The sequence below is a fragment of the Coniophora puteana genome (genome assembly GCF_000271625.1).
Source record: "Coniophora puteana RWD-64-598 SS2 unplaced genomic scaffold CONPUscaffold_11, whole genome shotgun sequence".
NCBI classification, from domain to species: domain Eukaryota; kingdom Fungi; phylum Basidiomycota; class Agaricomycetes; order Boletales; family Coniophoraceae; genus Coniophora; species Coniophora puteana.
In genome coordinates this window covers 393,398-418,713 of record NW_006913063.1, presented here as the reverse complement: position 1 = coordinate 418,713, position 25,316 = coordinate 393,398, and the positions used below count along the sequence as shown (strand labels likewise).

Here is a 25,316-nt window from a genome sequence, read left to right as displayed (position 1 = left end):
AACAGTCCAATTGCACGTCTACAACGCACAAAGTCCACAAAGTACCAGGTATATCAAGAAACAAAGGGTAACCGATATCCGTAAAGACAGCATAAGTAGCAGGCACAAGCGGAGGCAATTACACGCGCGCATAATCGGCGCACGATATGTAGGTATAACTGACTAACAAACAGCGGGCACAAACACGAGGAGAGAAGCACAAAGAGAGACCAGAGCCCAGGAAAAAGGCTATCGAGTGTCCAAAAATCAGAGTGTCCTGAGGAACCTGTTATTCGAGATTCTCTACAGTCTCGAAAAGTTCCATTTGCAACGCAAGTGGGGGAGAGTGTATACATATGCGCGGTTATGCGCCAAGGGCGAGAAGGCCGCCAACGAATGCGCTCGCCGCCACGAGCGCACCCATGCCGACGTGCGTCGACACAGACGCGGCGCCGTTGGAACTGCCCGTGCTGACACCCGATCCCGAGCCCGAGCCGGAATCAGGTGAACTAGTGCTACTGGGAGCTGTGCTCGAGCTCGAGCTCGAACCAGATCCTGACCCTCCCGATGAAGTGGTCTGGCCGCTGACGTCTGTGTTTTCAGATTCGCGGTATAGTAAGCGTGCGAAGGATAGCAACAACGACGGAAGAAAACATACATTGCTCAAACGTCGGCAGGGTCACATTGCTCTCCACATACGGATCCGTCTGGTTATACCCGACCGCGATGGGAACAAGATGCTTGAACGCGCCAGCGAGCTTGTCGTAGTAGTCCACGGCCGTCTGCATCGTGAAGTTGTTGAGCTCGTGCGTGAGCATGATCGTGCCCTGGCTGCTGAACGTGCCGTTCTGCGCTTGCGCGATCAGCGTGTCGTAGTTGTCGTACACCATCTGGTCTGTGTAGCCGTCCGTGCCCGCTTCCCAGTCGAACGAGTCCGATTGCCAGACGATCGTCGACAGGTTGAGCGCGTTGGCGATCGCGCGCACGCGGTCATCGACATCGCCGTACGGGGGCTGTTGTTTTGGTGGAATATAGGGGCGATCAGTAAAGGTTCGGAGAGGTCCGAGGACCCGGGTGGATGGAACGTACACGCCAGCAAAGCGGGGTGACACCAGTTACGAGGTTGATCATCTTCTTCTGCATCGGGTGTCAACATTGCGCCGCGGAAGGCGGACGAAGATCAGAAGATAAACATACAGCTGTCGGAGGATGTACTCGTCAGTCATCTGCCCACCACTGATACATATCGCCGGGTATGACTTACTGTAGTAGAACTCAGCAAAGACCTCTTCACTCGTGAGAGAAGTCACTAGTCATCGCCCATCACCATCAGCACCTGTAACATCAAGTGGATATGCAGAGATGCTTACTGTATCGGTGCGACCATGTGTCTGCAAGACAAAGTTCATGGTCATGATGAGCTTGAAACACAGGACAAGGAAGAAGAGCGCCGCCACGTACGGACACAGATCTGATGGCCATCCGTCACGGCCCGCTGAGCCTGAAGCGGCCAGTTTTGCACGTTGCTACCGATATAGAACATCGCTATAAACAGATCCGTCGATCAACACACACGCACAGAGCATACACCACGGGCACGCCTGCCCATGCCCACGCCCGCACGGCTGCGACAAAAGTCTATCGGGACCGGCGGAAGAAGGACACAAATAGTGCGATGCGAATGCGGGGTACAGCACGTACTGGCTTTCTGGTTCTTGGACTCGAGGAAGTCGTAGAACGCGTTATGTGAGCAGTTCGGGCCGTCGTCGAAACCATAGCCGAGCGTATCGGGCTATCGCGGCAAGCATGCATCCGAAACGGTGTCGGGCACGAGGACGAACAATGTAAAAGGCACGCAGGGAACAGGGGCACGAGCGTCAAAAAGTCAAAACGATCATCATCAGCAACCAACATCCTCTCCGCGCGCGTCGCGCACATCAAACGAGACGACAAACGATTGACTCACCTCGGGCACGGTGATGATATCGGCTGGGATGCCCTGGTGCTTGGGCGTGTCGCACTTGCTGTACGTCCACCAGCAGTCCGGGTCGTCCGACGCGTAGTTGTACCCCGAGAAGTCGCCCATGAGCGACGCGGGCTGGGTGCCCTTGACCTCCACGTCCGACGGAACCACCGACTGGATGCTGTTCCAGAGATTTTCCGCATCCTGGTCGCCGTTTACGATCTGCGCGGGCTGCCAGTTGGTCGGGAACTGCGACGAGGCCTGTCCGCTGGGCGCCCAGTAGTAGGGTTGGCATTCGGCGACAGGGTCTGCAGGCACAGAGGGGAAAGAGGGGCCGTTAGCACTATATCGTGTGCAAGAAGGCAGGTGATTGTGTCCGGTGACGAGGATCGCTGAGACTCACCCGAGATGGCGGCTTCGCTGGCCTCATCGGTTGGCTGTTGGGCCTCGACGGCAGCGAGAGTGGCCAGGAGCGCAAAGGCCCGGAGGGAGGACGGAGAGTGGAAAAATCTCATTCTAGCGTAAAGGAGAGAAAGCTAGGAGGGCTCGGGGGAGGGGGAAAGAGGAAGGGGTAGGACCTGAAAAAGACGGGGATGGGCATTTAAAGCCGTTGACTGTCAAGCGCGCAAAGAAGGGACGGTAGAAGCATGCCGTTGAACGGCACGCGAGGGGAGACGCATGTCTTTCCATTTTGCGACGTGGCCTGCCAGGGATATGGTGTAACATACCGCAATGAGCTGCCAGCATATGCCTTGATGCGCCGGTAACTAGCCTGTAAACCTGTGTGGCGCTCAGACCCTTGTTTCGTTACCAGACCCATCGCAAAGCAGAAAAGCTGGCCAGTAGGTTCACGATGCATTACCTGTCAGAGTCTCTGCATGTGCTAAGAGACGGCGAGTTGAGTGCAACGTCGCTTCCGGGAGTGAATGGCAAGAAGATTAATGTCTTCCGAGCACCCCGAAGGTCCTCTTCGGATCCAGCAGATAAGCGAGCGTCTAAAATAGCTACACAGATGACCTTCCCGCCAATCATCATCGTCATATCGAGACTATTTTTAGTCCAACAACAAACCACAATAAACCTCAACAGAGGCAATTTCCCGTTTTGAAACTCGGCAGTCTCTCGGCTTGATCGGGCGGAGCCAAGTTGGCAAAAGGAATCATGTTCGCTGGAATGCCGTCGGCGGTCGACGCTCTTTTGCGTTAGTAAATTTGACCTCGACAGCGGGCAGGTGGAGAGAAGCTGTTTTGAAGGTGCTTGCGATCATTCCATCGGATGGAGTGGGTCGTCTCCTCACATTTGTTTTAGCACGCTCACCTCAGTCACCTATTTCCACACTCAGGCGAACAACACGGCTCGAAGGTTAGACGCCGAACATGAGCAGAACAAGCTCGACGTGTCAGCATCAGTAAAATTCGGTCGGAAGTGACGACCATCACCGCACACAGCGGCCATGATCCCCTCCGTGGAAGAACAAGCTCCATAAATACACCTAACAGGCACTCGTTCTATGAATTTTAGCAGAGGCCGACAGAGACGGCCAGAAAAACTTATTACTTTACATCCACTGGCCCGCGATGTGTCGACGCCATCACCTATAAGCTGAGCTGAACTAGTAAATAGTGCGCTGGGACTGAGTCAAAGGCCGACTATGATTCCGAAAAAGAAATGGCGACTTTCATCCAGCACGTACAAAGTAAGTACGACGTACCATGCGTTCGGGAGCTGGTGCCTACCACGAAGATGGTCGTAGGTGTATTCAGTTCTCAGGTTCAGCAGAGTACGCGCAGTGGCACATAATGTGGCGAGAGGGCCGTTTCCCAGTGCTGGAATATTCGCTTCATTTTGTACATAGATCTCGGATTTTTAGTCCGATAATGAGAAACCTTACTTTGGATCTACCAAAAGCCTTGGTCAGTACGACGATAGATTTACAGACAGAGGGGATGAGCAACTTGTCCAAGTACGTGGGGCTCGACTTCTGGCATTGAGTGTCGATTCCCTTCTTCAGTAAGCCCCGAGCTCACGGGAAATTTAGCTGTTGACTTCGTTGCCTTCTCTTCGATAAAACGGCCGACATTGTGTCATACAAGCGTTGGGGAACAAAGGCACCTGCGTTTGTCGATGATCCCAGGAAGTGGGACTCGCCGGCGCATGACAAAGCTCCGTGTTCCATCGGTGAAGCACGTGGTTTCTTTGAGCAACGATTTCATGAGCTCGTAGACTAGGACAACGTCACAGCGATCAGCATGACGGAAGATCTAATCTTTGGAGGAACAGCAACGATGCCGAAACGAAGAACAACGTCATTCAGCACATGCAAAGGGTTGAATATGTTGTAGATAGGTCGACGAGGTAACCCTGTCAGAGCATGCAAAGCCTTGGTAGATTACATTTCAACTTCAGGTTTCTGGTAACACCTTCAATTGATGCATATGCGACGGTAAAGCAAATAATTGTCTGACGCAAGCGAAGCGGGTGGGAAGTTGATCGCGTATGAATCTAGATAACTTGCAACGCTCTTTCTCCGTTCTGGAGCGGTCCCTAAGTTCAGGGATTTGGCAAGTTCCGTGTCGAGCCCATTGAACGAATAGCATCAGATGATCTGCCTGATGTATGAGAAGTTGCATACGTGCACAGAGGATTCAATATTTGGCGTTGAGCGATTGTCATATTCACAGCATATCCAAGTATACTTACCGATATTTATAGCTGCAGATAACATACAATGACCAAGGAAGGAGACCAGAAACGGAAGGTGCATCCTACGCACCTTGAGAAGTAGTGTCTCTATGGAAGCGCTGGGCAGCATTTCGGTTAGGACCTGCCGCAATATATCCTTACCCGGAAGTTCTTTATAAACCACAACTAATGAGATTTTCCATTCAGGGCGGCTGACTCTACCTTTCTGGGTGCATGTAGATCGATATAAAGCCTAGATTTGATGGGAACGGTAAGTAACGATGCGTGAGAAACACAAGAGAAAGCTCCTTGAGGTTGCCCTGGCCTGGAGTCGTTTATTTCGACTCGCCGAGCCCCCAAAGATAGGTCCATACCAAGATTCTACGCCACAATCTTCGCCTTCGCTGCGTCAAGTGGTGCGTCATAAGTTGATGGGCTTACAATTGTACTGAATCCGGGACTCCTCCCATGGATATAACCTAAGGAGATGTGTGCCGGAAACCCTTAATCATCTTCCCTTCCTTCCCACGTACCTGCAAGACCTCGCAGTTAGCCCGTCCTTTACAACAGCGCGATGACTGAGGAAACATACGACGTGATCATCGTTGGAGGCGGTTTCTCGGGAACATACAGCCTCTATAAGCTCACGAAGTGCGGTTTCCGATGCAAGCTGATCGAGAAAGGGTCAGGGTTTGGTGGGACGTGGTACTGGAACAGGTATCCTGGTGCGCGGGTGGACACCTATGTCCCCTTGTACGAGCTCTCCATTGAGGAGCTGTGGAAGGACTGGGAGTGGAAAGAGGCATATCCTTCAGGAGAAGATCTCTTGACGTGCGTTCTATATTTCCTGAAGCTATCAGATAATCGGCGAATGACTCGCGCAACAGGTATTTCGATCACATTGATCGGAAACTTGGCTTGCGCCAGCACTGTTTGTTTAACGCCACGGTCAAGAGTGCGCACTGGGACGCACACAACCACTTGTGGAAGGTGGCCGCCGAGGGTAATACCGGGATATACAAAGCGAAAAGCCGCCACATTGTCTTGGGTGTGGTAAGCGCTGTGATTGAGGTTGAGCAGGTCAAGTGCTTACACGTGTATTTTCTCCCAGGGAAGTTTATCAACGCCGTATATACCGAAAATCAAAGGGTTAGACAGGTTCGCTGGTAAATGGGCGCATACAGCGCAGTGGCCGGCTGAAGGTATCGAGTTTCGGAATAAACGAGTCGGCCTTATCGGAACTGGCGCCAGCGGAGTTCAAGTCGTTCAGGAAGTTGGGCCTAAGGCAGGTGCTTGATGTCTTACCGATATAGACGAACTTAATGCAGCATCTAGGCACAAGAGCTTGTCGTGTTTCAACGGACACCGAACATGGCTGTACCTATGCGGCAACGCCCTTTGCAGTCGAATGATCAAGCACTCGCAAAAGCCTCGTATCCAGAAACTCATCAAAGACGCCGCCATACCTTTGGGACGTTCGACTACGACCTGAACGGACGCGAGACAAATGACGATACAGACGAACAGAGAGAGTTGGTCTACGAGGAGCTGTGGGACTTGGGAGGGTTTCGCCCTTTGAGTGAGTTGGAATCGATATTCGAAATGAGCTGGGCTAACCTGGTTGTACCATCGTAGTTGGAGGGTACATCGACGTTCTCTCGTCCAAACACGCTAATGATTTGTTGTACGCGTTTTGGAGGAAGAAGGTTTGCGAACGAATCAGTGACAACGGGAAGCGTGCTATCCTCGCACCTGAGACGCCACCACATCCTTTTGGCGCAAAGAGAGTCTCTCTCGAGCAAAACTATTGGGAAGTCATGTGTCAGAGTAACATTGACCTTGTAAACGTAAACGAGGAGCCCGTTATCGAGGTAACGGCCACGGGAGTCAGGACGACGAGGCAGGAATATGAGTTTGATGTAATAATATTGGCTACGGGTGCGTCAAGCGATCTTGATAACAAGCAGAGGATGAACTCACGTTGACATTGGACCCAGGGTTTGATGGGTACACGGGAAGCTTCCTCCAGATCGACATCCGAGGTGAGGGCGGCAGAACAATCCAGGAACATTGGAAAGATGGTGTCAAAAGCTAGTGAGTGTTTAGTCAGAACATTTCCGGAGTAGCGTTATCTGAGCTTGAACAGTCTTGGGACGTCCATCGACCAGTTCCCGAACTTGTGGTACATCTATGGTCCTCACGGGCCAGCCGCGCTAAACACAGCACCTGTCGTCGCGGAGATCCAGACCGACTGGCTTGCAGGTTTACTTGAACACCTACGGAACCAAAGTATCACCAAAGCGGTAGCAAAATCTACTGCTGCGGACGTATACAGCCGTCATGTGTGCGACATTGCGCCTCCGCTGGTGCTCCAAGCCAATAGTTGGTACTTGGGCGCCAACGTCCCCGGTAAGATGCGGGCGATCCGAGACTACATGGGTGGGGTGCCCGCATACATAAGTGAGCTTGCAAAGGAGGTTGAAGAAGGGTACCCAGGCTTCCAAACGTCCGGACCTGAGACAGGGTAACAACTTGAAGCTGAGGCGTCGTTACGTGCCGTGGGATTTCGTTGTAGTAACATGGAGTAGCTTCCGCAGTTCATATACCTGCACGATGTATTCCGTAAAGTTGATCATCAGGTGATAAGCTAGATGACGTACAGTGGTTAGAGCATCGGTAGAGAAACGAATAAAGTGTGAAGTCCAGTTAGCGGGGCGTGATGGGTTTGAAACTCCGACTTTCGCACGAGCGCTGTGGGCTCCCGCCCCGAATTACCATCTGGTTTCGATACGTCCTTTCTGGACCACTATTTGTCGTCTGCATCGGATCCTAATATGAATATGAGTTTCTGGGGATATTTGGTCGTTGTAATCCGTATGAAGCGCGCAGAAGTCGCGCGGAACAACATTAATGCGAGAGATCATTTTCACACATCATGTGTGAGTGTTTGTTATTTCTCTTTTTTGCTGGTGCATGTTCTGAAGATTATCTTATGGTTGGATATAAACATGTCTCGGGCTGAGTATGTCGCTAGTACTATCTGGGTTCAATCCAAACTTCTTCGCCAGTGCGTTCTGTGTGCTTGGGGTAGATTGAGTCATCTCGCGTCATGCGATGCACCTGTAGAGTGGTAGTGACCCTGAACACCATTTCAGAAGCACGCATGAACACTAAGCCGATGAGTGGGATGGTTTCATCCTGTGATCAAGATGAATCATGTTGAGGCTGACTGATTGTCTGTGGGTGTCGAGATATGGTGAGACGCGTCACTACTGTCCACCGCCGAGTCCCACAAAGATGGATACGCAGGACGATCTCCGTAAGAAATATCGTAGCCAGCTGATGCTGATGAGTTTTGTCGGGTAGTATAGAGTTCATCGTGGAGGCTGAGCGGGGAACCAAAACTGATGCATGCCCAATCATATCGTATGATAGTCAGACGTCGTGTTGAGCTGACCACATAATACCAATCGCTTACTACATGGACGTCGTACGATCATTCATCATCTTAAGCTGACGTGAGAGTATTCTCTACATAAGATCGAGTGCGGGGGTCGACATTTGTAAGGATCCTACTAGGAGGGTATATAATCCTTCCATTGACCATGCAGAGTTGGTCGACATCCCCCTCCAAGTTCTATTGTTCCAGCGCAGTCTACCAGTGAGCATGGCGGACACAGACTTCGACGTTATAATCGCCGGTGGCGGTTTCTCGGGTGTGTATAACTTGATCCACCTTCGCAAACTAGGATATCGCTGCAAGCTAATCGAACCGGGATCTGCCTTCGGTGGAGCGTGGCACTGGAATCGGTACCCAGGTGCTCGAGTGGACTCGGAAGTCCCGATATACGAATTCTCGTTCGACGACCTTCCAAAAGGCTGGACGTGGTCCGAGCGTTTTCCTGGCTCGGATGAGCTGCGCGCGTAAGTGTTTGGTTGACCCGTATACATTCATCTCGGCCTCATGGTCTCACCAATTTGCTTCCAGGTACTTCGCCTATGTGGCTGAGAAGTACGACCTCGCCAAAGATTCTTGGATGGGAAACCGCATTGTTGCCGCACACTGGAGCGATAACCATCATGCGTGGAACGTCACCACGGAGAGTGAGAAAGAACGCCGTCAGGTAACGGCTCGGTACCTTATCATGGCTTTGGTCAGTACCACATTTACACCCAATATGCAGATCTCGAAACCTAAATGCACGTTAGGGGCCCACGACGGAGCCGTATAAGCCCGATATCAACGGGCTTGCGTCGTTCCAAGGTCAATTGCTCCACTCATCTAGATGGCCAAAAGAAGGGATCAACGTCAAGGACAAGCGAGTTGGAGTGATTGGGACGGGGGCAACCGGCGTACAGATCATCCAAGAGCTAGGTCCGCAGGTGAGAGCTTGCTAAGCCGATGTTTCTGAGGAATAACTCACATGGTGAGATAGGCAAAACACTTGACGATCTTTCAACGTACCCCCAACCTTGCGCTTCCCATGGTTCAATATACAATGCCCCGCGAGGTGAAGGCACACTTCTCACCGATTTACAACGAGATATATCAGAAACTGCCAAAGACCTTCGCAGGTCTCACCATTGAGTTTCTTCAGAGAAAGACGATGGACGATCCACCCGAGGTGCGAGAGGCAGTGTTTGAGGGACTTTGGCAGAATGGGGGATTCAATTTTTGGCGTTGAGTGTTCTCTTGTTCTTCAACGTAACGGATACTCACGGAGATGAGATTAGTTGGGGGCTATATTGATCTTCTTTTCGACAAGGAGGCCAACCACGAGGCGTATAAGTTCTGGAGGAAAAAGACGTTGGAGCGTATCAAAAACCCCAGAAAGCAGGACTTGCTAGCACCTGAAAAGCCTCCGCATCCGTTTGGTACAAAACGTGTCTCCCTCGAGCAACGCTTCTATGAAGTTGTCGATCAAGAAAACGTCACAGTGATTGACGTGAAGGCGAATCCGATTGTCGAGGTTACTGCGAATGGGGTCAAAACGGAAGACAGCTTCACTGAACTTGACGCACTTATTTTGGCGACAGGTGAATATCGCATGCTTTTTCTAGTCATACATCTCACTCTCGCTGCAGGCTATGATAATATGACGGGTCCTTGGATGTCCATTGACCTCAGAGGAGAGTGAGGTAAACATATTCAAGAACACTGGGGTAACGGCGTCAATACGTAGTAAGTTCTTTGACACTTGAAGCGGTCAGAGAATCTAATATACCTTATTTCCGATGGCTTAGTCTGGGGATGACCACCGATAGCTTCCCCAACATGTTCTTCCTCAACGACCCTCAGAGTCCAGCATCGTTCTGCAACGGCCCGACGTGCATTCAGATCCAGGGACAATGGATCGTCGATGCCATACGATACCTCACCAAAAACAACATTACCAAGTTCGTACCTAAACCGGATGCAGTAAATAGGTTCTCCGGCGCCGTCGACGCGATTTGCGATGCAACACTATTCCGTGACGTTAACAGCTGGTTTATGGGCACGAACATCCCTGGAAAGCGCAAGCAGGCGTTGATGTATATGGGTGGGGTTCCGGCCTATACACAAGAGATTGAGGGAGAAGTGAAGAGGCAGTACTCAAGCTTTGTCAAAGATACGAGCGCCGCTGTTTCTTTGGCATAGAGAGAGCTTAAATGTTCAGCGTGTTGTAGTCTCGAATTGGAATGGCACACAATCTATGTATGCCTCAGACTTGTGGAACCGGCTTCTTCTCTCGCCCGTATGTATTGACAGAGGGTAACGATATGACGCATGCGTGTTTATAGTCACGGGGATAGTTTGACCACGTCGCAGATGAGTTAACAAAGCAGCTCTGTCTGAGCGCGCGAAGCCTTGAAGATTAGCGTTTTAAGCTTCCAAATCATCACGTAGGCGACGACGTTGAAGGCCGGATAATTGCTCGACCCGAGTGTAGGATGGTTCAGAAATTTAACCCCGAACGCCGAGTGACGGTGTGCACAGCACACCCAGCACTTGTCGCAAAATGTCTACAAGGACCAAAAAGGAGACCAGGAACGAAGGGCGGAAGGTCTGTAAAGGGGAATACTTCCGCATATTACGGATTCCGAGGAGCACTGTGTCTCTCTAGAAGCGCTAGACCGCACTTAAGCGTTTTAGCACCTGACACCGGAGCTTAGCCTTATGTATGAACCTTTCCTTTAAAGATACAATGTAAGCTTTCCTTTAGCGCGACTTTCTCATCCCCGATGGGCGTGCGTCGATCAATACAAGGCTAAGGTCGGATGGGAAAATGTAGTCACAAAGTGTGTGAAATCCGAGAGAAAGCTCCCCGAGATTGCAACATCACGGAGCCGTGTACTTCGGTGCACCAAGCTCTACAGAAGATTTATGCGCTTCAAGAACGTATGCCATAATACGCACGGGTTAGCTCGATTAAATTATACCGGTAACTTGCTGCGTCAAGTGGCGCGTCATGCCCAGTGGAAACGTGCTGTGCTCAGATGGGTGGGAATCCGGGCGGATTGGTGAATCGTGAAATTTTCGGAACTTATGGAAGCACGGTGTCGATTTCCCATCAATAAAATCCGGGCAGATTGGAGAAATCAATTCACGTGACATTGGCGCGATGAGATCTTGCGAGAATAGTAAGGAATTCAACGCGTTTGGGCAGTCCGGGAATTAGACAGCAGGCCGGAACGATCGGCAGATGTTCTCGATCTCTTTAGCAAAGTTCGTTACAGCTGGCCACCCGAACATACTCAGTCTCGCGATTCTTCCTAAATGTCTTCACGCAACAGTCACAAAGGGCCCAGAATTGAATGTGTCTGCCGGGGATCTCAAGGAGGAAAGCCGCATAGGACATCCTTAAGCTTATTCTACGAGCACTTGAAGGCGATCGAATGCCCGCACGAACGGAAGCGAGTGCGGCTATATTCTCGAGGCGACCGTGTAGTACTCGACCGGATGTTTGCTTTATTGGCTAGCGAAGAGGTAGGATTTATACAAACCTATTGCTCTTCAATGCTAAGAAAATTGGTGTCACTGTCAAGGGCTCGAGCGTGCCTGCGCGAAGATCTGCTGATGAGGATGCTGACGAGACTGGCCGCCATCCTACCCAGAGAGCTCGTGTCGATGAACCCGAACCTGAGATTGACTTTAGGCCTTTGGACGACCTTGTTTCACTTAGTGCCCCTCGAATGCTTGATCACAACGCGGCTGTAACTCACGCGCATGCTCACAATGTAAGTTGCATGGCTTATCTGACTTAACTAGTCTAATTGACGGCTCACACTCAATGCTAGGATCCACACAATCGCCCTTATCCACCACTTCAGCTCACAGCAGGACGCCATTTTCCAGATATTGACCTAGACCATCTCGCGCGTATTGCCCGTTTACAGAGCATTCGAGACGACATCGCACTCATCAAGATGATACGTACAGCGACACTGGATGATCCGATCTCGAGGCTTGGTCCAGAAACACTCGAACGCATTCGAAATCCTCGTTGTCACCCTCTCCCTCCGTTGAGTCCGACACTCGATCTTGCCATCACCACTTATCTCGCGCTGGAACACTCCTCTAGGCGCTCGTACGAGGACATACGCCGGGCACTGCAGAGGACGCTTAAATGCGAGCTTCCCTCCTTTCACTCTATCGAAAAGTCGATCGCCGAGCTCACGGGCGTTGAAGCAATCGAAAACGACATGTGTTGGGACTCGTGCATGGGGTTTACCGGGCCGGATGCAAATCTGCAAGCATGCTCTCGTTGTCATAAGCCCAGATACGACCAAGATATCCTCAACAGAACTGGTGGTAAGATACGGAAGTCTCGCAAGTTTTACACGTATCCTCTGGCAACACAGCTTCAGGCAGCATTTGGCGACTGGGACAATGCCAAAGACTTAGGTTATCGCGTCGAGAGGACGCACGAACTTCTTGACCGGCTTTTCAACAACAAGACGCAGATACCTTCCTTTGAAGATTATATCGACGGTACTGACTATCTTGAGGGCGTTCTGGACGCCAAGATACAGGACAACGACATCGTGGTCATGTCTTCGATGGATGCTGCACAGCTTATTGACTCCCAGCAATCCGACGTTACAATTTATGTCTGGATTATCCTCGATTACTCTCCTGACAAGCGTTACAAGAAGAAACGTGTTCTCATTGGAGGAGTTATCCCTGGACCAAACAAACCTTCGAATCTCGAGTCATTCTTATTTCCAGGCTTTCACCACGTATCTGCTCTTCAACGGGAGGGTCTACAGATATGGAACGCATACCAGAACAGGAAGTATCTGTCCCGTGTACATCATCTCTTCCCACTCGCTGACGCACAAGGTCTGATATATTATAACGGCATGTGCGGGTATTGCGGCAAGAATGGGTGCCGTCTCTACTGTGGCATCCTGGGACGGCGAAAGGCAACAGGTACTCGGTACTACCCAGCGATGCTTCGTCCTCAGGGCCACTACCATGTCCAGGGGTGTGATCATGACGACATTCCCCTAGCTTCTATCCCCCAGCCAGCCTGCGCAGATTACTCGGTCAATCTTGAGCACCTGGTTTCGTCCGCAAGTGTAACAGAATACGAACGCCGTCGCAAAGAAACTGGAATTGTCAAGCCTCCAATCCTACTGGGACTTCAATCAACGCACACGCTCCCTATCCCCCGCTGTATGACTATTGATATGATGCACGAACTTGGCAATCTATTCTCCCTCCTCGTGTCTCTTTGGCGCGGTGAATTGGCCTCTTTTGGCGACAGACCAGAGCTCTGGGACTTTGGGGTTTTGTTTGACTTAGACGTGTTCAAGGCACACGGGCAGGATGTCGCTGACTGTGGCAGACACCTCTCTGCTGAGCACGAACGCAAGCCGCGCGATCTATATGAAAAACGGAACTCGCAGTACAAGTCAATCGAGTGGGAGACTTATGGTCTAGGCTACGCAGTGGCTCTGCTATACGAAGTTCTACCTGAGAAGTACTGGCGACATCTCTGCAAACTTGTTCGTGCGTTACGGCTCCTCTGTCAATATCGGATATCTCGTGAAGATCTTGAAGAGGCGGACCGTCTCCTTTCTTCTTGGGTCATGGAATTTGAAGAGCTATACTATGAGCGACGCGAAGATCGCCTTCACTTTGTGCGCCATATTATCCACCAACTTACTCACTATGCCTCCGAGGTCTATGCTAAAGGTCCTCCCATCATATATGCGCAGTGGACAATGGAGCGCACCATCGGAAATCTGGGACGGGAGATCCGCCAGCCATCGCATATATACGAGAATTTATCACGCGAAGGCTTACGCCGATGCCAGGTGAATGCTCTGAAGGCTCTGATACCAGAACTAGATCCCAGCGAGACACCGCCTCCACCCCGTGTGTGTGAGGATCTCGGCGACGGCTTCATGTTACTCCATACAAAGTCCAGATACGACACGATCCCCCAAGGCGTTTTCTACGATGCGATTGACAAGTACCTGGGCGAAGGTCTCTCTCCACGACGCTGCCATCGCTGGGCCAGGCTCAAGCTCCCCAATGGCCAGGTCGCTCGCTCTGCATGGCGAGAACGCCTGCGAGTCCAGGAAGCTACGAGAATATCTCGAAATGTCAAGGTGCGCTATCTATGACTTAGCTGATAATGCCCACTCGAATCTCACACCAAGTAAATCCCTATGTTAGTTTCTTGATGGCACGAAGACCCGGATAGGTGAAGTTGATCATTACACACACCTAGCCTACAGCACGACAGACGAGCAGGGAAACAGAATCATACACCGTGACGGTGTTGCTATAATTCGTCCTTATTCTGACCCGGATAGCGACCTTTTAGGACTATCCTATGGTGGATTCGTAACGTGCACTCTGCTCCCTGAGTCAGAGATATTTGCCATCAATGTCAAACAGATAACAAGTATTGTCGCCATGATTCCGCATCACCCAACTATCCCCTCCACAAACGAAGAAGAAGAACGGTTCTTCATGTTTGAAAAACCAGGATTTGACGTCACGAGGTTTGTAGACAACGATGACTTTATAGATGATGAAGCCGAGGACGAAGAAAGCGGCAATGCACCGTAGATAGTATAATGTGTACGTTGTAGTTTTGGCCCTTTAGTTCTTTGCAGTTGACGTGACGAGGACCTGCAGGCGTACCTTACAATTCCAGAGTCCCAATGAAGTGATTCTGTCGCTCCGACTCACCGGTTCACCATCCGAGCTAGGCACCGACGTAACATATTCCAACTCTAGTATTCGTTCATAGCTCCACTTTTCCGGACCGGTGCGTCTGGTTTTGTACCTGCAATGCTACGTTAAAATCTTCCCCTTGCAAGTCCGTGTCCGCGTCCTACTTTCTCTTACTTGCTCCGAGTCCCACCGCTGCTCTCGATCCTTTACCGCTGCTCTTAACCATCTGCTTCAAAAACAACCTCTCAAAATGTGCCTTCACAATGTCATATTCAACAAGGAAACTCTCATTGTTAACCTGGCCGAAAACGCCAACACTGGAGTCGGATCCTTTGATAGAGACTTCGCTGTTGAGTTCACTCCGGTCGAAGCCAACAGAAAGATTGTAAGCCTCCTATTCAAGTTCTCACTGTAGTATCATGCTGATCTTGTTATACAGACTCTTGTGATCAGACGTCGCTATCAGCAGAGTGTTTTCGCGAACGAAGACAAGTTCGACCGCTCTGGGCCATCCTTTCCCGCAACCGTGGAGCCTGAGTATGCATATTTCTCTTTATTCTAAGTGTGCGCTGAATATTATCACGTAGATGGCGCATCATTAACGCGGGTGCCTCAACCATGGAAGTCGTCGCTGAGCCAAGCCTCATGCTCATGCGCCGCCAATCAGACCGCGCCGGCCTCTTCATGCTTGCTCCTCGTGCTGTGCAGACGAACCTACGCTTCCCGCAGGTCTGTGAGTGCTTGTCCAGTCAGCTACCTAAGCAGACACCCGAGGACGTGGCCCGCGCCAACGAATATCAACGTCTCTATCAAGTAGAGGCTGAAAATCGCTCAAGCCTTAGGAAGGAGGCCCTCCTGACGCTCGATGCTCGTATCAAGCAAGTGAAGATCGATGCTCAAACTGCCTTCGACGATTGCAAGCATCGCTTGGATCCCGGCTTCGGCGAGAACTTGGACGAGATAGCGACTCGTCTCAAGGTTGAGAAGGACTTGTCCGTCTTATCTGACACCCTTATCCAGCTTGCCAAGGTCCTGAACACCCGTCCGAAGCCGCGCCCAAAGCCTCGTCAGGCCAAGAGGACCGCCTCACCGTTTCCAACGAGCAGTGAGCCGACAAAGTCTACTCGGCCGGTCGCATCGACTAGCCGGACGGCGACACTTTCTCAACCTGTAGCATCAAGCAGCAAGACGGCGCTGCTCGCTCAGCCTGTTGCATCTGGCAGCAAGATGGCAGCTGAGGTCGTTACTCCACCCGGATGGACGCGCGTGTGTAAGCCATGGGTTTCCTGGCTCGTTGACCCTTCGGGCAGGGTCAGAACTTGTGAGTTAGTCTATTATGCTCGTCATATTGTCTAACCTTTTGATTCCAGTGCCGGAGGACGGCTATGGCGCCGACAACATGGACGTTATCTCCGAGTCAGAAACATCTGGCTCAGAGAAGGAGAGCGCCGACGCTAAGAACAGAGCCTCCCCTGAGGTTTGATTAGATTGCACGCGTTATCCGTTAGGTACCTTTGCTAGGCTTATCACACTGCTACTCTGTGCTGTCTGTACTGTAAAATTGAGACGTTCCTCATGTTATTAATTTTTTGTGAAACAAAGAGTATGTTTGGAATGTTAGTAATGACATCATTCTTAAAATCGTGAACGTCACTAGGCACCGGTGCAGATCAAATCTGGAATGGCATGTCGAATTTCCCTTTGTGGGTGTTCTTCGTTCCGGTACTGAATCCAGGACTTTACGGTGCGTAATTTCCTGATCTACGGTTGTGACTGGTTATAAAAACGGTGCTAGGGAGTGCTATGGTGCTCTAGTACAGAAGATTTCATCCAAGCTCTCCGACAACGCTCCTACCTATGGCGAGAACATCGACGTCGGCATCTTCTACGAGGCTCCTTCTCCCGAGTTCAAACGTCAGCACCACGGCGTTCGTTGGTGGGAACAAGATGCCTTCGTTGCATGGGACAAATCATCCGACAAACAGCTCGAGAAGGATCGCGGAACACTGGGTTACCTCGAAAAGTCGAACGGCGAGCCCCTCACCCACGACGAATCAAAGCGGCTACGCGACCAAGTCCGCTCCTTTTGGCACGGTCTCGCCGAGCAGAAGAAGTTGTCCCTCAAGTGGGCTCAGACATCTCTCCATGGGCTGTACCTTACAGCGAAGTTTCTTCGAGACAACTACGAAGTCTTTCGTCTCTGCGACTACAACTGGAAAGTCGAGCATTTCTGCACTACGGAGTTCCCGGAGTATAGGCGGTGGCATTTAGACGATGAGGGCAACAGGAAACGCAAGGAGAGTTCTAACGCTACGCCAGTGGAACAGAGCGAGAGTGCGAAGCGCCCGAAGGGTGAGTATAATTCACGCATATGAGCAGTATGATCTTCTCAGCACGTTATACAGTGTCACTTCAAGAGCAAAGACAGCGTCATTCGGCGCTCACCGAGGAGGAGATGGCCGACCTCTATTCGATGGATCAGACGCCGGCGTGCGAGGCACTACACGGACATGCTGTTTCCAACGACGCCAAGGCAACCGACCCGGCTTCCCCTCCACCTGCAAGCGTTCCTCATGCCTCCCCCTTGCCTGCGCCAATGGCTTCGGGCTCTCCACCTATCGCATTGGCTCCCACCCAATTGCTCGCAAACGTCCCTCAAGGTGTCACTCCCCCTGGTGCTTCTACTGTACAGGCGACGCACGCTGGCTCTCACCACCAAGTTCTTCCACCTCCTACGCCGTCACCCGTGGGCTCAACTGACATGTCAAGCTACGCCTCGACGGCGCCTGCTCAAGGCGTTGCTCTTCCTGGGGATTCTACTGTACCAACGATGCACGCCGATCCTCATCCCCAGGTCCTTCCTACGCCGTCGCCCGCGGGCCTTGTTGACATGTCACGCAATGCCTCGATGGCGCCTGCTCAGGGCGTCACTCCGCCTGGGGCTTCTACTGTACCGACAATGCATGCCGGCTTTTACCACCAGGTTCATACAGCTCCGACGCAGTCGCCTGGAGCCCTAGTCGACATGATACACAACGCCCCGACTGCGCGTCCCCAACATCCTATTGGACCTCCTATGGGCTCATTGCTCAGCAGTTCGCCTGGAATGTATGTTCCTGCTTTTTCTTACGGAGCTTTAGGGTCCTCTGTGGGGCCATCTCAGTATCCAGGAGCATACGGAGCATACTACGGATCTCACCAGCAGGTACTGACGCCTATGGCTCATCTGGCTCCTTGCGAGACCCCTCGGGCAATGTCCATTGCTCCAAGTTCGACGCCTGCGCCTTCGCAGGCTCCTTGGGCCAGACCAACGCCGGAGAAGCACGTAGGTACAGATGCAGTCGCAACACCGTCTACTCCGACAGATGCAGCGCCCATGGGCCCGCCTCAAGCGCCGACTTCTGCTTCAACAACCGGTTCAGGTACAGGGGCAAGGAACGCTTTGCGCTCTCTTCGCTCGCGCAATACGGAGTCAGTTTTCCATTCATATCATCGATCATTAGGCACTCACTTTTCGGCTACAGGACTACTACTAGCGTCCCTATAAAGAAAGGGTATCGCCCAGGACCCAAACTCAATGGCCGGTATGTGCTGTATGTCGCGTCAGTCCTCGCTGACACGCTTTACAAGGACTCTAGCTGGGTGGAGGTGGACCACTCGTCAAGACCAAAGCAAGGTCGACAAAACCGACTTTGCGAATTGGTACGAAAAGGTCTTGACGGAGGAGCAGCGTCAGGCGAGTGTTTCTAGCCTTTCATTGAGGTTATCACTGACATTATTTGTCTTTGCCTATAGAAATACGACGAGGAGGTACAAAGACTGGTGAAGTTCATTGTCATGCTTCGTGATCCCTACGCTTATACCCATACCCATTACGTTTCGGCAGATGAGGGAAGAACCCTCGCGCAGGTCACTCAAGGACGTCGCCATCGGTGACCTTTACTAGGCTATTCTTCAATCGATCGCCCTCGTGCTCTGGCTCTCTCACTGTCTGGCCCCTCGAAGTGCTTTCCTTGCAGACTCTCGCTCCATTTGCCTTCACGCGTGTTCTCCTCGTGCTATCGTTTGCTCTCACTGTGCTCGCTGGACTTAGTCGATTTCCATGCCGTGTATTATAATTAGACACGCTTTGTAAAGCAGTGCCCCGAATAAAACGGATTTGTTCTATATTTGCAGACCCGAATAGACCCGATCAGATCAGATCCTGAGCCGATTGAATGTAGATCAGATCTCGTCGTGTTCTTTATGGTAATGTACTAGATAAACTGAGCTCCCAAATTTGTGAATACGAGCACCGATACGAACCGATGTGCCCGGATTTCAGCCAATGGGCATCATGAATTCACACCAAAAAATCGGTGAACAGTCCAGCCATGGGTTCGCATTGGTGTGTATCGGTGCATCAAAGAAGCACCACGAGATATGCTTCGATTCACCAATCCGCCCGGATTCCCACCCATCTGAGCACAGCACGTTTCCACTGGGCGTCATGGGTTGACAGACTCTGCATTCCATTACGTGTGAGCTCTCCGCACGCGCTTCTTCAGGTAATGGGCTCGCCTTACAAGAATACTAGATCCGGGACTCGCCTCGTGGATATAAAGCGAGGGTTTGTCTGCGGAGGGTTCTCAGGCGTCTTACCTTCCCTCCATTCATACCTGCAGGACCTCGCAATCAACGTGCCGTTAACATCAGCATTAAGATGGCGGAAGAATCATACGACGTGATCATCGTTGGGGGCGGTTTCACAGGGACTTACAACCTCTACAAGCTCACGAAGTGCGGTTTCCGATGCAAGTTGATTGAGAAAGGGTCGGACTTCGGTGGAACGTGGTACTGGAACAGGTACCCCGGTGCACGTGTGGACACCTATGTCCCCGGGTACGAGTTTTCACTCGAGGAGGTGTGGAAGGACTGGGAGTGGAAGGATGCCTATCCGTCCGGAGAAGATCTGTTAACGTGTGTTTCGTATTATCTATAGCGATTTAATTGTTGATGTATGCTTCACGTTACAGGTACTTTGCACATCTTGATCGCAAACTTGGCTTGCGTCCGCACTGCTTGTTCAACACCACGGTCAAGAGTGCGCACTGGAACGAAGGGACGCATTCGTGGGATGTGGTCGCCGAGGGCAATACCGGGCTATACAAAGCGAACAGCCGTTACTTCATCTTGGGTGTGGTGAGTACCGTGGTCGAGGTGCAGCAAGTCGAGCGCTCACGTATGCGAACGATCTCAGGGAAATTTGGCGGTACCATATGTACCCAAAATCAAGGGGCTGGACAAGTTTGCGGGGAAATGGTCGCATACAGCGCGATGGCCAAAAGAAGGTATCGAGTTCCAAGGTAAACGGGTAGGCCTCATCGGAACCGGGGCAAGCGGCGTCCAAATCGTCCAGGAAGCTGGTACCAAGGCAAGCGTTTGATGTAACTGTAGGCTGATTAGATGAGCTCATTTCGGCATCCAGGCCCGCCAGCTCACCGTCTTTCAACGGACGCCGAACATGGCGGTACCTATGCGGCAACGCCCCTTAAACTCCCAAGACCAGCTACTTGCGAGCGCCTCGTATCCGGACTTTCACAGAAAGCGTCGACAGACCTTTGGAACGTATGATTACGATATGAATGGTCGCGAAACGCTCGAGGACACGGACGAACAAAGAGAGTTACTCTATGAGGAGCTATGGACCTTGGGAGGATTTCGCCCGTTTCGTGAGTCAGACTCGCTGTTCAAGACGAGCGGGGCTTACATGTTCACATCACCTTAGTTGGAGGGTACACCGACGTTCTCAAGTCGCAACATGCTAATGACTTGCTATATGCGTTCTGGAGGAAGAAGGTATCTGAGCGAATCAGCGACGACAGGAAGCGTGCTATCCTCGCACCCGAAGTCCCACCGCATCCCATAGGGGCAAAGAGAGCCTCGCTTGAGCAGAACTATTGGGAAGTCATGTGCCAGAGTAACGTTGATCTTGTAGACATGAACGAGGAACCCATCATCGAGGTAACGGCCACGGGAGTCAGGACGACGAAGCGAGAATACGAGCTCGACGTCTTGGTATTGGCGACTGGTGCGTTAACTATACTTGATAGCTAGCAAAGAAGGGACTTACGTCACCAATGGACGCAGGATTCGACGCATTCACAGGAGGCTTCTTCCAGATCGATATCCGAGGCGAAGGCGGCAGGACAATTCAGGAACACTGGAAAGATGGAATCAGAAGCTAGTGAGTGTTTGCTCAACGCACCCCGAAGTACCATCAGCTGAGCGCGAATAGCCTTGGGACGTCCATCGACCAGTTCCCGAACCTATGGTACATCTATGGTCCCCATGGCCCGGTAGCGCTGAACACAGTGCCTGTTGTCGTGGAGATCCAGACCGACTGGCTTGCGACTTTACTCGAACATCTACGGGATCGCAGTGTCACCAGGGTGGTCGCAAAGACTGCCGCTACAGAGACATATGGCCGTCATGTGTCTGAGATCGCGCCTCCGCTGCTGCTAAAAGCCAATAGTTGGTACTTGGGTGCAAACATACCTGGCAAGATGCGGGCAGTCCGTGACTATATGGGTGGAGTTCCCGCGTACATCAATGAGCTTGCAAAGGAGGTTGAGGAAGGGTATCCAGGCTATCAAACGGAGTAAGGAACCGATGCATCGAACCACATTCTGCGTTTTCATTGCAACTGCGCGTGGTTACATCCGCATATATGTAGAACGCTGTATATCTGTAGTCTTAGTCCTGTAACCTTGTCCTGTTGGGTGTGATAGATGTGAGCAGTGAGATGACCAACCATAGTAGGAGCATTGAGATTGAGCTAGATAGAGCCGCATTGGCAGAAGGTCGCTACCCGCAACACCTGATCCAGCGGAGTAGATATTCACTGAAACTCCGACTTTTGTCGCGGAGACGCAACCCGCGCCGCTCCCGAAGCTTAAGCGCTTATCACTGGTTTGCTCAGCGTGTTCCTGAAGCGTTGGCCTAGTTTGGTGTATCAACTCGCTTTCATCCACTGTGGTTCAGCGCATTCAGCAATGACGGAACACCCCACCCTGCTATCCCCATTTCCCAGTCCTCATTCGACTCAGGAGATGATGCACGTAGCAGCCTTATTAGATAGGCAAGCAGAGTTTCCTCGGTCTGTGATCATGGAATCCGTTCATGATCAAATAGTGCGTTTCTACCGTGATGATCTACTTCTCAATACTAATTCACGAGTGCCTAACATGATCTTCGGTAGGTAATGCCAATAGATGTCACCTCACTGGATATCACTTCACCGGACTCCAAGATACAGCATCTAAGCGCCATAGTCGACGAAGTTCTTAATCAGTTCATCCAGAATGAGATTCCAACGCGACTGATATATGTGCCAAAGGCGAGGCTTGTCGACAAGACCTTCATCTTCAACCACTTTCGTCCCGCCGTACACCAAAGCATACTACCACTTACTCGCTACCTGTCAAATATGCTCGATGGCGATCTCACCATCCTACTCACTCATCTCCAAGTCATCATCAGGACCAACGTTTCGTATGTGATGTTTTCTCACCGCTGGGGGGAGGGAGAGCCTACATACACCTTGGAAAAGCTCAAAGGCAACTCTCCCGGTTACCAAAAGCTCAAGATGTTCTTGAATGAAGCTTCGGAACGCGGATTCGCGCTGGCTTGGTCGGATACGTGTTGCATTGATAAGACCAGTAGTGCCGAACTCGATGAGGCAATCCGATCCATGTTCAGATGGTACAGGAACTCGGCGCTCTGCATTGTACACCTCGCGCAGACGGTCGAAATGGACGACATCAGCAAAGACGAGTGGTTCAGGCGGGCGTGGACGCTCCAAGAGCTTCTTGCCCCCTGGTGCATCAAGTTCTTGAATAAGGAGTGGATTCCCCTAACTGACGACGAAAATGATAAATTTATCGTGAGATGTGAGTGAAAGCTTGACCAATCTGTGGATGCAATGATTAATATGGGTGCCCCTCCGCAAGCAGGAGCGTCTTACGGAGATCTCGAGGACTTGGAGGTGGACCCTCGGAAGTATACACTTATTCAAAAAGTTTCAGCCGTCACTCGCATCCCAGAAATCCTCTTCTCAGATGACATTTCCAACCATAAAACTCCAGTTGCTGATAAGCTAGTGTGGGCTGCGGGTCGAGTATCGACGCGAAGAGAAGATATGGCGTACTCCCTAATGGGTTTGCTTGGGGTCAGCATACAAAGCGCATACGGGGAAGGGGGAGATCGTGCGTTTCGCAGGCTACTTGAAGCCATCATTAACGAGCTTCATGACCCAAGTGTGCTGCAGTTTTGCGGACAGACATTGCCGCGCTCGCCAGGTGCTTTCGGGCCTCGTAGGCATGTACAAATCAACTGGGACTATGGAACCCCACATAACATCTTTAGTGAGCCGCTTGCTAGCTCGCTAGGGATGTCTATGGCTCCGCAGGGCTTGCATTTGAGGCTTTTTGCCTTACCCCTAGTACCCTCTTCGCCCCAATCGTACACCTGTCCTGCTCTCAACAACGTTGTTGTGGAACTACCAAGGTTGTACGTCAAACGTTTGCGACCATATCTCACGTTTGCGCTCGGGATAATCACCTATTACCCAACTCCAGCTGGTGTTCACACGTCGCAAGTGGCTTTACCGCCAACGCTGGCTACTTACATTCTCGGAAGCTTTGGTAACCGCCCAAGTCATGGGGAACATCGACCTTCTGACGAAGTAGAACATGAGGGGCGCCCAAGAGGATGGAGCAGGGTGGCATCAATAGGCTGGATGACGAAGGCATCATATAATCTAGTGTCAGAAATTCTCACTGTTAATATCCCAGGGACCGATGTGCTCTTTTCAGACTCATTTTTCTTTGTTGATACCAGTACTGGCGAGTTTGCAGACGTCCACATACCGCACCATAAAATATTGTAACGCATCGACCAATGACAAGCCATTATACGCATTGCGACGTCAACGTACCAGAGTACAGGATGAGCTACAGGGGCACAAAGGTCGTATTGTACCTTCGTGCTAACATCAGGCCTTCGCCGTTGCTTTCTTTGCTTCTAGCGCCCCCTGCACCGCCTTGACGACGTCAGCGTGTTGGCTTTTGACTGCACCAACGATGCCGTAGTTCTCGCCGAGCGTGCGTCCGAGACCAAAGTTGAGGAGTTGTCCCCGTGAATCGGTCACCTTTCCGCCCGCTTCCGTAACCAAGACGTTGCCTGCGGCGTGATCCTGGACAAAATGTCCTTAGATCACGAGCACCATGTGATGAAGAGGCAAAGCACGCACCCAAATCTTCTCCTTGTATTTCGGGTCTACAGGCATACGGAGGTACAGGTCTCCATCCCCCCGTGCAAGCGCGCAGTATTTGGCCTGGCTGTCCATCGGGATCGCTGGAATAGTACCATCCGTTGTCCCCGTAATCCGCTGATAAACCGCGACGTTGAAAGCCTTGTCCGAGTGCTTCACCTCGCGCGACTCAAGCACCCTCGGGTTCTGAGGACTGTCGCTGACCTTGATCGGCTTGGGATTGAGGCCCTGGAGGTCGTGTTCCCATGCGCCCCCGCCCTCGATGCCGACAAAGATTCCGCCTTTCGCGTCGTCGGGCAAGGCTGCGAGCCCTTGTGCGGTAAGCGAGACGGGGTGTGGGGAGTTAGGAAGGTTCGGGCATCCGATAACGCCGAGTTTGACCTGGCCGTTGACGATGAGTGCTAGGCAGACGGCGTATTGTTCGCCGAGGATGAAGCCCTTGGTGCCATCGATCGGATCCAGCGTCCACATGCCTACAATTGAGCGATCGCGTAAGAGTATTGAACGTAGAGATTCCATGGGATACGCACGTCCACTGACCCCTCCCTGGTGGTTCCCTCGATCGACAGTATCCAGCAGTTGCGTCTCCGTCTGCTCTTTTCCTGGCCCAAGGCCCCAAGCAGCGTCTTCGCCCTCCACAAGTGGTGCGGTAATCGCGTCGTTCGCAAGCTGAGCTACCCGTGCGCGCATCTGAGAGGCGTTCTCGGGTCTCAAGTCGGCCGAGTCTTCCTCGCCAACGATGACATCGTCTGGGAAGGCGTTTTTGAGAATCGTGTTGACGAGTGCCTGGGCGGCGAAGTCACCAACTACCGATCGCATGAGCGATCTGTACCAAGGACGATGCAGCTGCAAAGCGTACCGGTAACGGGTGACTTGTCATCCTTCGTCAGCGTCTCTCCCTTGATACGCTCTAGGTTCTTGAACACGGTGGACGTGAGACCGCATGCGCGACGGACGGCGCAGATGGCGACTTGCTTTTCGGCGTCGTACTGGCTGGACATCGTCAAAGGTCGTCGTAAGGCAAAGGAGAAAGTTAAGATAGTGGCGTTGATAGGGCTGATATGGAATATGGAAACTTTTCTCAGCTGGTGAGCATGCCTAAGCATACAGAGTCGGATTCGGAGGTTGTGGTCAACATCGTGCAACTCTTTCGCGACCGGTCCGCTGTCAGTCTCGCGTCACCGTCACCTTCACTGCACAGCCAC

The 25,316-nt window shown here is 51.7% G+C and overlaps 8 protein-coding genes across 8 annotated transcripts; 6 read left to right on the top strand and 2 right to left on the bottom strand.

Moving 5' to 3' along the window:
* Positions 1-578: 578 nt before the first annotated feature.
* Positions 579-2,239, bottom strand: CONPUDRAFT_62102 (carbohydrate esterase family 4 protein; the record flags this gene model as incomplete). The annotated part of the gene is made up of 8 exons (XM_007773622.1): positions 579-992; positions 1,069-1,116; positions 1,177-1,178; positions 1,244-1,288; positions 1,350-1,370; positions 1,441-1,524; positions 1,681-1,771; positions 1,946-2,239. Coding segments are annotated over 8 exons (999 nt in total), but the record flags the coding sequence as incomplete, so codon positions are not given.
* A 2,941-nt stretch (positions 2,240-5,180) lies between these two features.
* On the top strand, positions 5,181-7,152 carry CONPUDRAFT_167735 (cyclohexanone monooxygenase; the record flags this gene model as incomplete). The annotated part of the gene is made up of 7 exons (XM_007773808.1): positions 5,181-5,455; positions 5,512-5,677; positions 5,736-5,909; positions 5,960-6,203; positions 6,260-6,562; positions 6,622-6,718; positions 6,771-7,152. The coding sequence occupies exons 1-7, from the start codon at positions 5,199-5,201 to the stop codon at positions 7,150-7,152; spliced, it is 1,623 nt and encodes a 540-aa protein (XP_007771998.1). The 5' UTR covers positions 5,181-5,198.
* Positions 7,153-8,291: 1,139 nt separating this feature from the next.
* CONPUDRAFT_61676 (cyclopentanone 1,2-monooxygenase) lies at positions 8,292-10,262 on the top strand (the record flags this gene model as incomplete). Its single annotated transcript, XM_007773584.1, has 7 exons — positions 8,292-8,548; positions 8,613-8,778; positions 8,834-9,007; positions 9,061-9,304; positions 9,359-9,661; positions 9,710-9,758; positions 9,836-10,262. 7 exons carry the CDS (start codon positions 8,292-8,294, stop codon positions 10,260-10,262), a joined length of 1,620 nt encoding a protein of 539 aa, XP_007771774.1.
* A 1,733-nt stretch (positions 10,263-11,995) lies between these two features.
* CONPUDRAFT_61883 (uncharacterized protein) lies at positions 11,996-14,690 on the top strand (the record flags this gene model as incomplete). The annotated part of the gene is made up of 2 exons (XM_007773600.1): positions 11,996-14,224; positions 14,292-14,690. Coding segments are annotated over 2 exons (2,628 nt in total), but the record flags the coding sequence as incomplete, so codon positions are not given.
* A 358-nt stretch (positions 14,691-15,048) lies between these two features.
* Positions 15,049-18,942, top strand: CONPUDRAFT_167733 (uncharacterized protein; the record flags this gene model as incomplete). The annotated part of the gene is made up of 10 exons (XM_007773807.1): positions 15,049-15,183; positions 15,238-15,335; positions 15,386-16,119; positions 16,169-16,275; positions 16,619-17,150; positions 17,204-18,269; positions 18,323-18,382; positions 18,429-18,540; positions 18,594-18,620; positions 18,685-18,942. 10 exons carry the CDS (start codon positions 15,049-15,051, stop codon positions 18,742-18,744), a joined length of 2,931 nt encoding a protein of 976 aa, XP_007771997.1. The 3' UTR covers positions 18,745-18,942.
* A 503-nt stretch (positions 18,943-19,445) lies between these two features.
* On the top strand, positions 19,446-21,586 carry CONPUDRAFT_84051 (cyclohexanone monooxygenase). Its single transcript, XM_007773806.1, has 7 exons — positions 19,446-19,757; positions 19,814-19,979; positions 20,038-20,211; positions 20,266-20,509; positions 20,566-20,868; positions 20,928-21,024; positions 21,076-21,586. Exons 1-7 carry the CDS (start codon positions 19,501-19,503, stop codon positions 21,440-21,442), a joined length of 1,608 nt encoding a protein of 535 aa, XP_007771996.1. The 5' UTR covers positions 19,446-19,500; the 3' UTR covers positions 21,443-21,586.
* A 752-nt stretch (positions 21,587-22,338) lies between these two features.
* Positions 22,339-23,103, top strand: CONPUDRAFT_62115 (uncharacterized protein; the record flags this gene model as incomplete). The annotated part of the gene is made up of 2 exons (XM_007773624.1): positions 22,339-22,729; positions 22,865-23,103. Coding segments are annotated over 2 exons (630 nt in total), but the record flags the coding sequence as incomplete, so codon positions are not given.
* Positions 23,104-23,732: 629 nt separating this feature from the next.
* Positions 23,733-25,226, bottom strand: CONPUDRAFT_84050 (3(2),5-bisphosphate nucleotidase HAL2). The gene is made up of 4 exons (XM_007773805.1): positions 24,971-25,226; positions 24,642-24,917; positions 24,091-24,584; positions 23,733-24,033 (listed from the first exon to the last, which is right to left on the bottom strand). Exons 1-4 carry the CDS (start codon positions 25,110-25,112, stop codon positions 23,833-23,835), a joined length of 1,113 nt encoding a protein of 370 aa, XP_007771995.1. The 5' UTR covers positions 25,113-25,226; the 3' UTR covers positions 23,733-23,832.
* Positions 25,227-25,316: the final 90 nt, after the last annotated feature.